Source organism: Anabrus simplex, chromosome 6 (genome assembly GCF_040414725.1).
Source record: "Anabrus simplex isolate iqAnaSimp1 chromosome 6, ASM4041472v1, whole genome shotgun sequence".
Classification (NCBI taxonomy): Eukaryota; Metazoa; Arthropoda; class Insecta; order Orthoptera; family Tettigoniidae; genus Anabrus; species Anabrus simplex.
This window is the reverse complement of record NC_090270.1, coordinates 225,295,702-225,310,683: the sequence shown is the minus strand read 5'-3', so window position 1 is coordinate 225,310,683 and position 14,982 is coordinate 225,295,702. Positions and strand designations below refer to the sequence as shown.

At 40.1% G+C, this 14,982-nt stretch overlaps 1 protein-coding gene across 9 annotated transcripts in view; it reads left to right on the top strand.

Annotated features, from left to right (window-relative positions):
• The window catches only part of LOC136876359 (arylsulfatase G), a 387,207-nt gene that overhangs the window by 233,900 nt on the left and 138,325 nt on the right, over positions 1-14,982 (top strand). For 4 of the 9 annotated variants that reach the window (XM_067150243.2, XM_067150241.2, XM_067150240.2 and 1 more), the window contains one exon: positions 12,553-13,395. The exons of the other annotated variants lie outside the window; for them this stretch is intronic. In XM_067150243.2, the coding sequence (XP_067006344.1) occupies positions 12,553-12,559 (7 nt within the window). In that variant the 3' untranslated portion in view covers positions 12,560-13,395. Of the gene's footprint in view, positions 1-12,552; positions 13,396-14,982 lie in introns of those variants that run through there. 9 annotated transcript variants of the gene reach the window in all.

Here is a 14,982-nt window from a genome sequence, read left to right as displayed (position 1 = left end):
CAGCGGTATACCCGTGGTGTATGTACCTTTCAGACTGCAAAACAGTAGCTGAATCGAACACACACCGATACACACATACACAGTGGCAAGAGAGCGCACGGTCACATAGCCTCTCTTCCAGTGGCGGCGCGTGACTTTCATCACTCGGAGTTCAACAGAAGAAAAAATTGCCCCCCCCCCCAACCTCTCCTCTCCCCTAACCCCCCAGCACCTCTTCTGTCGTGGGCCGTAACCTCCTAAAATAAGATGACAGAAGTTTTAGAAATGTGATCAAATATGACAGAAGCAGACAATACATTCTGAAATTTACCACATGCAAAATAAGGAATGTTTCACAATCAACTTACCCTATGCAGACAGCTTATACAAAAATTCCATCCTACGCTCCTTGAAGGACGCAAGCTTATCTATAACTGCTTCATTGAAGTCCGCAGAGTTTCAAACCAAGTCCCTTTCTAATTGACAACATAGCAAGAGTATTAAGTTTATCCTCGGTCATTGTGCTGCGCAAGAAAGTCTTTGTTGTCTTCAGAGTTTAGAAGCACCTTTCTGCTTCCAATGTCATCATGGGAATAGTAATGACTATATTTAAAAGTTTTCATTGGTATTACCTTGCTGCTATTCTTTGCCTCAATGATTTTTAAGTTTCTCTCCAAAAAAGTAATTATTCCAAAGAAGGCAATTGAGTAGATGTTTAGTAGTAAGTATTGATATATTTGGGACAAGATATCAATTGGAATTTGGCAGTTTAATGTGACTTTCGGTAGTAATGATGCTTTTGAACACTAGCGCTAGTTACGTGCACTATTCTCAGCTTCCTAGTTAAATTCCCGCAAGGGCAACAGATGGCAGGCACATACCCCAACAACATGACTTGCAAGAGACTTGAGAGAGTGGCATATTGCGCGTGCGTAAAGCACAGATATCTGTTTTTGCAATATTCTGGTCTTGCCTGTGCCGGCAGATGTTCCTCCCCGCACCTTGTCACTCCCTACGGACGGAGAGATCGCCTTGCAAGGGACCTCATTCCAGACAAGTATCCAGCCACGGACCTTGCACAGCTCTCATGAATTGAAAGCTTACGGATAGATGGACTCAGCAAGAGCTTCAAGATCGACAAGGGAATTATGAAAATTATGTAGTTGAGTACAATTTCATAGAAACTGGAGGTTCATTGCTCTGTTGTGCTATACCAGAAACCGCCACTGCTCTCTTCCCCTCTCCTACCTGACTGTCCCCAACCAAGTTCTACCTTTGCTATATACAGCTACTTCCCGCTGACTCATCCGGTTGGTCTACACCAGAGTTTTGCGGAAACAGTAGAAGAATATTATCTCACCCATTATGCCTTGCATTTGCTCTTTTTTTTTAATGCAGTTATAGTGGAGTTTACACCTGTTTTCCATTTTATAATATTCACACTTCATTCAAGAATCCAACAAAAACATTGTCCTCTGCAGAAACCTTCCAAAAAAGCCCGAGCTGCAAGGGCCACTTAGGAGAAAAGAAAACAAGTCTTGGCAAATGTTTCAAATAATTCTGTTCAGTTGGAAGACTCCGAGGAAATACATAACAGATTATTAGGTGAAAGCACTGCTCCATCAAGTCACGATGCAAGTCGTTAAGTAAACTATTGTTACAATTTATAAGCATAAGTTAATTAATTAATAAACCGGTAAAGTAACTGCTTAAAGGCACTTACTTTATCTCGCAGCCTCTGGTGTATGAGGCGCGAACGCCACCTCAGAGGTACACACTGGCTTACAGACTGGGACGGGATTAGAACTGTCATCTTCATCTAGCTCCAGTTTCTACTCTGAAATATTACGCTACATAAAATAAAATTGCATAGAGTATCTGTCTATTTGAAAGTTCTTGCAATTATTCTTTTTTTTTTTTTTTTGCCACTTGCTTTACGTTGCACCAACACAGATAGGTCTTATGGCGACGATGGGACAGGAAAGGCCTAGGAATGGGAAGGAAGTGGCCATGGCCTTAATTAAGGTAAAGCCCCAGCATTTGCCTGGTGTGAAAATGGGAAACCACGGAAAACCATATTCAGGGCTGCCGACAGTGGGGCTCGAACCTGCTATCTCCCGAATACTGGATACTGGCCGCACGTAAGCGACTGCAGCTATCAAGCTCGGTACAATTATTCTTACTAAATTACCTACTTGCTAAAGCATATTAGGATTTTGTACGTTTTTTCTTCTGCTTTATCTATATACAGTGGAACCTCGGATTGCGAGTAACTTGGTCTACGAGTGTTTTGCAAGACGAGCAAATATTTTAAATAAATTGTGACTTGATAAGTGAGTGAGGTTTCGCAATACGAGCGTCACGTGTACGTACGTTTCCACCTCCCCTGTGCCTTTGTTTTCCCCTCCCCCTGCCACTCTCTTTCCTGGGAAACTGTGTGTAATCATTTCCTGCGCTGGACTTCAGTTGGCGTGCCTCGCTCGCATAGTCAACACCAAATTGATTATTGAGTATTGACAAGGCGGTGAAAATATTTTTACAGAAAAAAAAATAGTCAATACCGTACGAGTGTACATGTTTTGTTTCTGTCATCTGTGATATAACTGTTCTGCAACGATGGGCCCTGTGAACGAAAAGAAGGCTAAAATGGAATTCCGTCGGAAGGAGATGATTACAGTGGATGAATCTGTTCAATGACAATGCAATGTCACATTTTCGTGAAATCCTCAAAAAGAGGCAAAAGCAACAGCCATTGGACAGGTTCCTCGTTAAAATTGCACGAAAAGAAAACGCTTCCAATGAGCCAACCGATAGCAGTGATTCCGTTGGTGAAATTCGTGCTACACAGTAACTCTTCTCATGTCATCTCTCGTCTCCCTCACACCAACAATGATTCTATTGTAAGGTAAAGTGCAGTTTAATTGTTTTACGTTATATTTTGTTTTCGAAATGTTATGCGAATAAATGTTTTTGTGTTGTGGACGAATCATCCGAGTTTCAATAGTTTCTTATGGGAAAATCTGCTTTGATATACGAGCGATTTGGATTACGAGCATGTTGCCAGAACGAATTATGCTCACAATCCAAGGTTCCACTGTATATAAAATAAAGAGTTTTGTCTGTACATTGCTCAGAATTTGAAAAGAATGGTATTTCTGTATCGGTCATGTCCACAGTAACAAGGAAATGCATTTTTTACTCTTCCGTAATGTCTGTCTGTCTGTCTGTCTGTCTGTCTGTCTGTCTGTCTGTCTGTCTGTCTGTCTGTCTGTCTGTCTGTCTGTCTGTCTGTTTGTATGTATGTATGTATGTATGTATGTATGTATGTAGGTATGTATATATGTATGTATGTATGTATGTATGTATGTATGTATGTATGTAGGTACACGCATCACGAGAAAACGGCTGAAGAGAATTTAATGAAAATCAGTATGTAAAGTCGGGTGATGAACCGCTACAATCTAAGCTATAAATTATTTTATTCACGCTGAATGAAATGGTAGTTTAGGGGAAGGCCTTAAATTCAATTCTCAAATATTTATTTTGTTAGTGACCGTGTCTTAATGAAAATCGGTATGCAAAGTCGGGGTAATAAGTCGATATAATCTAGCCCATAAATAATTGTATTCACGCTGAGTGAAATGGCAGTTTAGGGGAATGCCGAAAATTTAATTTTCAAATATTTATGTTATTAGTGGTCGTATCTTAATGGAAATCGGTCGACAAAGACGGAAAATAAGTCGCTACAATATAGGCTATACATATTGTATTCACGCTGAGAAATATGGCAGTTTAGGGGAAGGCATAAAGTTTAATTCTCAAATATTTATTATATTAGTGGTCATATCTTCACAAAAATTGGTATGCAAAGTCGGGAAATAAGTCGCTATAATCTAGGCCATCAATAATTTTATTCACACTGAGTGAAATGGTAGTTTAGGGAAAGGCCTGAAATGTAATCTATATATAAAACAAGAGTTTTGTCTGTACATTGTTCAGAATTTGAAAAGAATGGTATTTCTGTATCGGTCATGTCCACAGTAACAAGGAAATGCATTTTTTACTTTTCTGTCTGTCTGTCTGTCTGTCTGTCTGTCTGTCTGTCTGTCTGTCTGTCTGTCTGTCTGTACGCTCATCACGAGAAAACGGCTGAAGAGAATTTGATGAAAATCGGTATGTAAAGTCGGGTAATGAACCCCTACAATCTAGGCTACAAATTATTTTATTCACGCTGAGTGAAATGGTAGTTTAGGGGAAGGGCTGAAATGTAATTCTCAAATAAGTTGTTTATGTTATTAGTGGTTGTATCGATAAATACTACATAAATAACATAACTTTAGTTATGTCGTAAGTTAGTAATAGTTATGTCACCGGGCGAGTTGGCCGTGCGCGTAGAGGCGCGCGGCTGTGAGCTTGCATCCGGGAGATAGTAGGTTCGAATCCCACTATCGGCAGCCCTGAAGATGGTTTTCCGTGGTTTCCCATTTTCACACCAGGCAAATGCTGGGGCTGTACCTTAATTAAGGCCACGGCCGCTTCCTTCCAACTCCTAGGCCTTTCCTATCCCATCGTCGCCATAAGACCTATCTGTGTCGGTGCGACGTAAAGCCCCTAGCAAAAAAAATAGTTATGTAAGAAGTTATTAAATTTCCGATCACTTATGTCTTATACATTGTTATCGTATCACGTGTAATCACAGAGATATTAATGAATTTGGATATTTGTTACTAAGTCCATATCACCGCCGAGTCACGAGAAAATGGGTAAACAGAATTTAGTGAAAATTGGTATGTAAAATCTGAGAATAAGGAACTACAGTCTACGACATAAATAATTTTGTAAGACGCCCTAATATCACAGAGTCGAAAGAAAACTAATTTGAAGGCCTGCAATATAGAAAGCTCATAAACTTTCTCAACAATAACATTACATTGACCATTGTTGGTTGTGATGTGCTTTTTGTCTTCTGTTTCTACTCATCCCGATAGACAGGATTACTGCAGCGTACCAAGGGTTTTTTTTAATTTGCTTTACGTCGCACAGACACAGGTAAGTCTTATGGCAACGATGGGATAGGAAAGGAATGGGGGTGTGAAGGAAGCGGCCTTGGCTTTAAATAAGGTACAGCCTGGTGTGACTGGTGTGAAAATGGGAAACCACGGAATACCATCTTCAGGGATGCCGGCAGTGGGGTTCGAATCCACTATCTCCCAGATGCAAGCTCACAGCTGGACGCCCATAACCACACGGACAACTCGCCTGGTTGTACCGAGTGTAACAGCCGGAAGTAGCTGGGGAGTTAGATAACTTTCTTCTTTAGCATGCCATTCCTCTGGTTCATACATTTTCTGATATTACTGGTACGTAACACACTGGTTCATCATAGCATTCGAGCTATTCAATCCCTACTCTGAGGCACTGATTGGAATGAGTAGTGTGCATATTTAATGGAATAATGACAGAGGAGTGTTCACGGCAGTCTGTGAACTGGTTATTCCAGCTCTGGAACTTTGGACTGTTAGATTGGCACCGTAGTACCGTTCGTTGAAAGTGAGAAAGTGTGCGGTTTTTCATTTGATCGAGTATTTTTTATGATAACATTGCTTTCAATCACTACATTCCTATTGACGTTTTTGTAATGATCTATGTTGAATTCAGTTAGGAAAACCACCAAGTCAGTCTTTCTGAGAATCCCGTAGCGAAGCACGGGTACATCAGCTAGTCACAGAATAATTTTCAAAAGCTTGTATTTGCAGTTTTGAATGTTTGCCCTTTGTTAGGTGCATGGACATCTTGGCTGAATTTACAGGAGGGAAATGCGTGAACTGATCTAGTGGAGGATCTTTCTAGAAAAGATGTATGTGTGCAGAGCTAAGTCCATTGAGCTAGAATAACATAGAGAGGCAGAAGCGCTGCCTGGGTGAAGCTAATAGAACGAACATCCGCCATGTTTCCTGTGGTCACTCAAGCAAGGGAGCGTTGCTCTTGAATGACAATAAGTGTAGAAAATATGCCTTTTCGAATCACTGCGGCAGAATTAAAAACAGTTAGCCGAAACCTTAAAGCATTAAAAATCATAGACTACGAATACTGCCACTTCATTATGTAGCAGCACGAGACCAACACACTTCAGCTGATTGTAGGGTAGTTCGAAATCGTCGCACTGAGACATAGAAATTGGCCTTGAAATCAGAACAAGAGCTTGGCTGTTGTGGTTAAGCGTAATTTACAACAAAAACTGTGGACATAAATATTTATGAGAGAAATCCTTAAAATGATAAAAATGATAGGGACCTACAATATGTTACAACCTCATTCTGATCATATTTTTTAAAGTATTGCATCCCCATGAGTATTGTACCACTACAGTATAATTGTTTAATGTAATTATTTATTATAGTATCGTCGTCGGCAGTTACTTGTTTCCAAGTTTACAGATTTCCGCTAATAGCTCACTTCAATTCACAGCAGTTTGTGATTAAACTTATGGTGGCTGTACAGGCCAATTCTAGCGTAGAACATACATCCACACATTGCGCAGCTGAGGGCTGGGGGAGATCTTGGCTGGGTTTGGCGAAGTTTGCGTTCCTGTCGCTTAATATCTTCATGTCTGTGGTCTTGTTCGAAGTGTTAAACTGAGGCACAGATACTTTGCCGCCAAAGTAAACAGTCTGTGGCAAGTGTTTCCCAGGTTTGTGGGTTTATTTCAGCCATCTTTAAGGTTTGTTTCAGTTGGTCTTTGAAACATCTCAAGGGGGCACCCCGTGGTCTTGAACCAGGGCTAAGTTCACCATAGAGGATCTGGTCCAGTAGTCTGACGTCATTCATATGGCGCAAATGTCCTGCCCATCTGAGGCGATGGCCAACAACCAATGCTTCTACACTCTTAGCACATGCTTTTTCAAGAACTTCAACATTAGAGACGTAGTTTTTCCACTTGATGTTCATGCTGGAGCATAGCTTTTGCTGGTGAAAGCGCTCCAGCTTTTGATGTCACAACGGTATAAAGTCCACGTTTCGCAGCCATAGAGAAGTGTAGAGATGACTACAGCCTGGTACAGAATTAGTTTTGTGCGAATTGTAAGGTTTTTATTCCTGAAGACTGTGTGATAGTCGGCCAAAAGCCACATGGGCAGCACAAAGCCTGTTTCCCACATCCTGTTCTGAAGTACAGCTCTTTGACAAGATACTCCCAAGGTAAGTGAAGTGGTCTACTTGTTCTAGTATGGTGTTTGAGATGGTAACATTAAATTCTGGAATGTTATTCCCTGGTGCAAGCAGAGCAAGTACCTTGGTTTTTTGGCGCTGATGATGAGGCCAGAAAGGTCACATGCATCCTTGAAACTGGTGACTAACTGTTGCAGTTCCTCAGGTGTAAGAGCTGGTGATGCAGTATCATCAGCATACTGCATTTCAGTTACTCTAGTAACACTGGTATGTCTTGGCGAGCAAAGTCTGGCCAAGTTGAAGAGGCCACCATCAAAGCGGTATTTAATCTCTACGCCGGGATTGTCTGTTGTTTCGTAAAGCATGGCTGTCAGATACAAGGCAAACAGAGTTGGAGCAAGTACGCAACCTTGCTTCAATCTGTGTGTGATTGGGAATGGTTCGGAGAAGTTGTTTCGTTGGAGAATCTGTCCAGTCATACTATCATGATGTGCTTGCACCAGGCCCACAAAATGCTCACGACAGCCAAAGCGTCTCAGAACTGCCCACATAGCGAGTCTTGGAACACTATTGAAGGCCTTTTTCAGGTCATAAAACACAAAATAGAGAGGCTTCTGCTGTTCTCTGCATTTCTCTTGCAATTGCCTTGCACAAAAGATCATGTCAACAATACTTCTGGAGGCTCGGAAACAACATTGAGACTCTGGTAGTGTCCTCTCAAAGATAACCTGACCAGGCGAGTTGGCCGTGCGCGTAGAGGCGCGCAGCTGTGAGCTTGCATCCGGGAGGTAGTAGGTTCGAATCCCACTATCGGCAGCCCTGAAAATGGTTTTCCGTGGTTTCCCATTTTCACACCAGGCAAATGCTGGGGCTGTACCTTAATTAAGGCCACGGCCGCTTCCTTCCAACTCCTAAGCCTTTCCTATCCTATCGTCGCCATAAGACCTATCTGTGTCGGTGTGACGTAAAGCCCCTAGCAAAAAAAAAAAAAAAAAAAAAAAGAGATAACCTGCAGGCGGCTAAGCAGGATCCTTGTGAAAAGTTTACCTACAATGGATAGCAGAGAAATGCCACGATAGTTGTCACATACTCTACGATCACCTTTCTTGAAAATAGTAATGATATTGGCATTTTTGAGATCGCCAGGTACTTTTTGGGTTTCCCAAATTTAAGGATGAGAGTAAAGAGCCTTGTTTTCAGAGGTAAGCCTCCACCTTGAATTAGTTCCAGAGGGATATTGTGTGGTCCAACTGCTCTCCTTGGTTTCAGCCTATCAAGTGCCACACAGAATTCCTGATAAGTTGGTGACATTGCCATCCGTGGTTGAGGAGGGAGTTGCGGCACATTCCATACAAAGTCATCGGCAGCAGTGGAGCTTGGTTTAAAAGAGTGGAGAATTGTTCCTTCCAGCGCTCCGGGATGTCTCTACCATCGGTAAGAGTGTTAGCACCATCAACTGTTTTCAGAGTTCCAATTGAAGACCGAGATGGACTGTAGATCTCTTTTATTCCCACGCAGAAGTTCCGCAGGTCTCTGGCATCAGATAGTCTTTGAAGTTCTCGAACCTTCGCCTGCCACCAGTTTTTCTTCATTTCTCTTATTTGGGTCTGACATTTCTGTTTCAGATCTTGAAACACAGCTTACTGCTTTCTTCACACTGGATGATGGATCTTGAAGAACGGATAGGTGGGCTTCCTGTTTGGCATTGATAAGGCTCAGAATTTCTTCATTGTTGTCCTCGAACCAGTCTTGCCTCTTTCTTTTCTCGTAGCCGATGATTTCCTCAGCTGACTCAATGATAGCCCTTTCGAGCGTTGACTATTCTTGTTCCACGTCTTTTATGCATACTGGATTGCTTGCCAAACAGTCCATGATCTCATTTTGGAAGTCTGACGATGTGAATTTATGTGAGAGCTTGAAAGTGGCAAACTTGTGTCGGGGCTTACTTGGGTGATGCACAGTTGGTTTCCGATGGAAGACATGCTGAGTTGACAGATCAGAAATTTGTGTTCTGTCCAAATATCATCAATACTGCTCACAGGCTTAGTGGTGAAAACATCTTTCTTGTCACACTGTCAGGTAATGACGTAGTCGAGGATGTGCCAGTGCTTAGATCGTTGGTGCAAGCTGTCAGTGGAGAGATGGCGGTGAAATCAGTAGTCGAATAAGTTTGAGTGGTGTCTTTGAAAGTAGGAAAAATCACAATATGAAGATAAAGCTGGAATTCAAGAGGACAAATTGGGGCAAATATTCATTTATAGCAAGGGGAGTTAGGGATTGGAATAACTTACTAAGAGAGATGTTCAATAAATTTCCAATTTCTTCGCAATCATGTAAGAAAAGGCTAGGAAAACTGATAGGGAATTTGCCACCTGGGCAACTAAATGCAGGGCAGTAGTGATTGATACATGAAATAAATTTCGTTTTGAATCCGTATTGACAATTATGTTATATAAGTTGAAAAACTAGTTTTAATATGATGTTTATAGAACTTTGAATTGTAAATAAAATTTTAGGTATTGACTAGATGGAACCAATATACTAGTTTGTTCGATTTTTGCGTATAGCGATGGCAACAGAAATGTGTTTTTCCTCAAAAAGGAGGATTTTGAGGTTTGGAGAGAAAGGAAAGGTAAGGAGACACCATGGTAGAATGAGAAGTTGAAGGAAGCAGTGGGAGGAAAGAAGAGAATGGAAGAGAGACAAAAAAGAATGCACATTCAATGTGAGGAAAGTAAATAGAGATTTAAAACAGTGGTAGCTGAGGAAAAAGTGACAGAGATTCACATGAGAGATGTAAGAGTGTGTCAAGAGGGGCAGGTAAAAGGATGCTGTATGCTTACAAGTAAGATTATTTTTGACAAACTATTAAATGTGGAAAAAGTGTGCTAAACAAGATGCTTGAAGTACAGGGTGTAGACGTAAAAGAAGAGAAAGATTTACAATGTTAGAGGTGGAACTGGCAGTCAGTAAAAATAAAATGGGGAAAAGCGGCTGGGATAAATAAAATAAGCATGGAGATGCTCAAGATAGCTTGATCTGATGGTCTGTGTAGATGATATATAACTGTGTGCCAGACCGATGGGAATAGGGAATAATAGTGTTCAAGAAGGGCATCAAAGTATGTGATAATTACTGATAAATCACACTCGTATCAAAAGTCACTAAAATATTCAAAAAGAGATTGAGAGGAAAGAAGGAAGAACTGTCAGAATAGGAGCAATATGGCTTTAGAAAAGATAGATCAATGGTGGACCCAATCTTTAGTCGACCTATATGAGAAGAGCTAATGGAAAGGAAGCGGGAGTATGGCAAAGGCTAATGATGACATTTCTCAATATAATACATGAATGTGATTGTGTAACCAGGGAAATGGTATAGGAAACCATGGTAAGAAACCAAGTGCAAACAAATTATGGAAATTCTATATGAAGTGTATGGCAAATGTTTTTGCTGTGTCCAGGCTCATGTTGGGAGGATAAGATGGTTTAGGAATGTCACTGAGCTGAGATAGGGAAGCATGGTCTCACCACTATTATTTGTAATTATAATGGATGAAATTGTAAAGGAGTCCAAGGAAGCATTTGGTGAAAGAGAGATGAAGCTAATGCTATTTGCTGATTGTTATATGATGTAGGGAATGGACACTAAAGAAGTACAAGTACAAGTGGACACAAAGAATGAGAAAATAGAGAAATTTGGGAAATTGGGAGTGAGATTGTAAATCGTAATGAGTGGGTAGGAGCTAGGGATCTACGCTCAGATGGCCTTCGTTTGAACTGCAGTGGTACATATATGTTAGGGGCTTGTTTAGAAGAATTATAGGGAGGCCCATTCAGGGAAATAGTCAGGAACATTGGGAGGGTGAGGGGTGATGACGGTATAGGAAGAATGAAGTCAAGTAAGGATGACATGAAATTGTTAGTGTTAAACTAGAAATATTGTAGGAAAAAAGGAATAGATTTAAGTGATTTGATATACTGGTATATATATTTACCAGATGTTATAATAGGAATTAAATCATGGCTGAGAAGTGATGATATGGATGCAGAAATTTTCTCACGGAACTGGAGCGTTTATTATAGAGACAGGTTAGGAATGATAGGAGTGGGAGTGTACTGGTTAAAAAAGAACTTGTAAGCTACAAAATAGTTAAGGATGAGAAACATGAAATTTTAGGTGTAATAATCTACAAAGATAACAGGGAACTTGATGTTTTTATGGTGTATAGACTTGGCAAGGCTGGTGCTAACACAGAGTTATTTGATAAGATTATCAGCTATGTGGAGAACGACACACAAAGGAATGTTGTTGTAGCGGGTAATCTCAATTTCCCAAATGTTAACTGGGAGTATAATGTGAATGATAGCAAGCATGACCAACAAATATGCTGAACAACTTTATATAGGAAGGACAGCTGAATTAGAAAGTGATGGAACCAACTAGAGGGAAAAATTTCTAGACATGGTACTGATCAAACTAGATGAGTTCTATAGAGAAACTGATGTGGTATAAATGATCATGAAGCTGTTTTTGTCATAGTTAACAATAAATATGATAGAAAAGAATGTCACAAAAGTAGGACTATTAGTTTATCATATGGTTATTAATTGAAAAAAAAAATGTCAGTGGAAAATGGTAAATAAAAATGTAAATAGCCTTTGGGATGGGTTTAAAGCTTTTTTTTTGCTTAACGTCGCACCGACACAGATAGGTCTTATGGTGACGATGGGACAGGGAAGGCCTAGGAAGTGGAAGGAAGCGGCTGTGGCCTTAATTAGGGTACAGCCCCAGCATTTGCCGACAGTGGGGTTCGAACCTACTCTCTCCCGAATACTGGATACTGGCCGCACTTAAGCGACTGCAGGGGGAAGCAATTGTTGAGCAGTGTGAAAAACAGGTATGTACCTTTAAAAGTGGCAAGGACCCACTATATTACTGTATAACAGAGAAATAAAGACATTAAGTAGGAGGTGCAGATTAGAAAGAAATAGAGTTAGGAATAGTTGCAGGAGTAAGGAGAGTATGAAGGAGCTTACTAGGAAATTGAATTAAGAGAAAAGTCAACTGAGGATAACATGATGGCAAACATAATTGGAAGCCATATGAATTTTAGAGAATAATGGAAGTACTGTAGAAGTCCGTTATAACATGTACCGGATATAACGAGAACCCCGTTATAACTACAGGTTTTCATGTCCCTTCAAAATTCCTATATTAAACTGTACAATAGTGTAGTACGTGGTGAGACGGAGAACTGCAATAGTGGAAATATAATTTTAAAGTTTTTATTTAAAATGTCTGAAAGATTTCATTTTTGGTTAGAACTCTGGACTGTACTGGAATTATTTTATGTAACTGCAAGAAATATTAATTTGGACATGTGTGTAATAATTTTGCTTTCAGGCAATAGGCAAGATATATGGAACTGTAAATGAACACTGCAAGATACGAGAATTGTTGTGAAGTGATTTTTTTTTTTTGGTAGGGCCTATGTAAATTTTCGGGAATTGATAATTTAAATTAATGTCAGCAAGCAAAGACACTTGGGACGTTTTACCTTGAAGAATTTTTTTTTTTTTTTGTAATTATAGATATCAAAATTGTAATATGATGAAAATGTAAATGTAAAAGTGCTTTACTTTGAAACAGCCCGTACCGCACGCGCGGTTATGGGTGGTGAAATAGGTGTCGCAATAGGAAATCTCGAGAAGTTGCTAACTATCTTAATATGACTATATATGGTCATGCAATTTCATTCGCTAGAACGAGATTTCCTATTGGCGAAAATATAGGGAATCTACTGGAAATTGTTTCCCATTGGTCGGTTGTGATCAGGGCATTTCCGGACGTTCTGCCGGCTTCGGAATTTTCATGCGTGTGCTCGGCGTTATTTACATCCGACCGCCCTAGCGAGCGCAAGCTCGAGGGCTTCCCTCGGGAACTCCCGCCTTTCCGCGGTCATTGTTAATCTCAATGTTCTCTGGTTACGTTTAATTTAATTTATTTGGTTTTTCGGTATTTCCTTGCTTTGTCATTTTTAAAGTTTTAAATTGATCGTGTCCGAGATTGCCCTAGATTCCCGCTGTTTATAATTTCAAGTCTTTCACCTTTTTTTTTTTTAACAATTCATTTATTTGTGTTTTTGGATTCGTAATTGTATCTGTTTGTCAAATGCGTTGAGTATCAGCTGCTTTGTGATTTAACTTTGTTTTGTAATTTTTCGTTTGTTATTTTAATATAGTTGAGCTAGAGGATGTTTCTTGTAAGTCTTTTCTCCCCCATAACGCCATACGTTTCCATGGACCTCGTAGGGCCCTCGCACTTTCCACTCTCCTCTCTTAGTTGTCATTTTTAGGCCTGTAAGTGTTCCCTTGTATTTGATTTAATATTGCTTATCGAGAGATACTCGTCACGTTTCCACGTTTTGATGTGAATTTACCGCCACTGCGTCATTTACTATTTCCTTATTCATATTATTAATGTCGATATTATTCACTACCGGTATTCCTTTATTCATATTTTATCACTTTATTATTATTATTATGTGTAAGCGTAATTTTTCCGATTACGTTTACAAATAGCCTTAGATAACGAGAACCCTTTCACTGATTCATCCGTTATTACGAGAGATTTTAACGTGTTTCATTTTCCATTATCGGTATTTACACACTTCATCGTAAGAAGCTAGCAGGAAACTATTGCTTATTTTTTTCCGTGCAAGTCTCGATATTCCACGAACTAAAGCACGGTAAATATTTGTATATTACTGCGATCAATTTCAAAAACCTTCCACGAAAAGACGGACAAACATTTAAACAGCGGGCCTCTTGCAAAGGATTTTTTTTTTCTAGGGGCTTTACGTCGCACCGACACATGTAGGTCTTATGGCGACGATGAGATAGGAATGGCCTAGGAGTTGGAAGGAAGCGGCCGTGTCCTCAATTAAGGTACAGCCCCAGCATTTGCCTGGTGTGAAAATGGGAAACCGCGGAAAACCATCTTCAGGGCTGCCGGCGGCAGGGGCGAAGCGACAGGGTAGACAGCGTGTACCCTTAACATTTTGTGAAAGAAATACTGTCTAGTTAATTCAATTACTTTTTAGAACATTAATTATTTCCACATTCGTGACATTATTGTATTCCCCGCTTTACTTATTTTCGTCTCACTTCGGCAATGCTGAGGCTCGCGTCAGTTACACGAAGCACGTAGGCGAAAGTAGACGATTCCATTCTGTGTATGTTCCCTTTGATTTTTAAAGCTTTCAGATAGAGCAACACTAACGCTATCTGTAGGTTCTGACTGTGGAATTATGACTTTCCTATAGCGAGATGTCTCCGCCCAGTAGACAGACTTACAAGCGTCTCTTCTTCCTCCCATTGGCTAGTCTTTGGAACTCTCTTATAAAGGTGCTCTTATTGGCTACTATCTCAGACATGCTTTTAATTTTATTAATTTGAATTTACTTTATTATAAGACACGTCTAAAAATAAATTAATATTGAAATACGAAGTATAGTAAACTTACACTTAATAAATGAATGACAGCATCAAAACCCTTCAAGTACGTGCATTTTCTTGCCCGCCAAAATTAGTTGCGGTATGATAATCCCAACAACTATTGGCTTCCAGTCTTAATAAGGTACTCCATACGGAAAAAAATTGCTTAACTTGATGCTGTATATTCCGTTAAAGTCCGCTTCTAGTGAACGCGCTATGAGTGCATTCAAACGAATTAAAACGTTTTTAAGGAATTGGATGACCAACCAGAGACTGTCTAACTTGGGAACTCTAGCTATAGAGAAGGAATTTCTGTGGGATCTTAGCAAGACGCCCG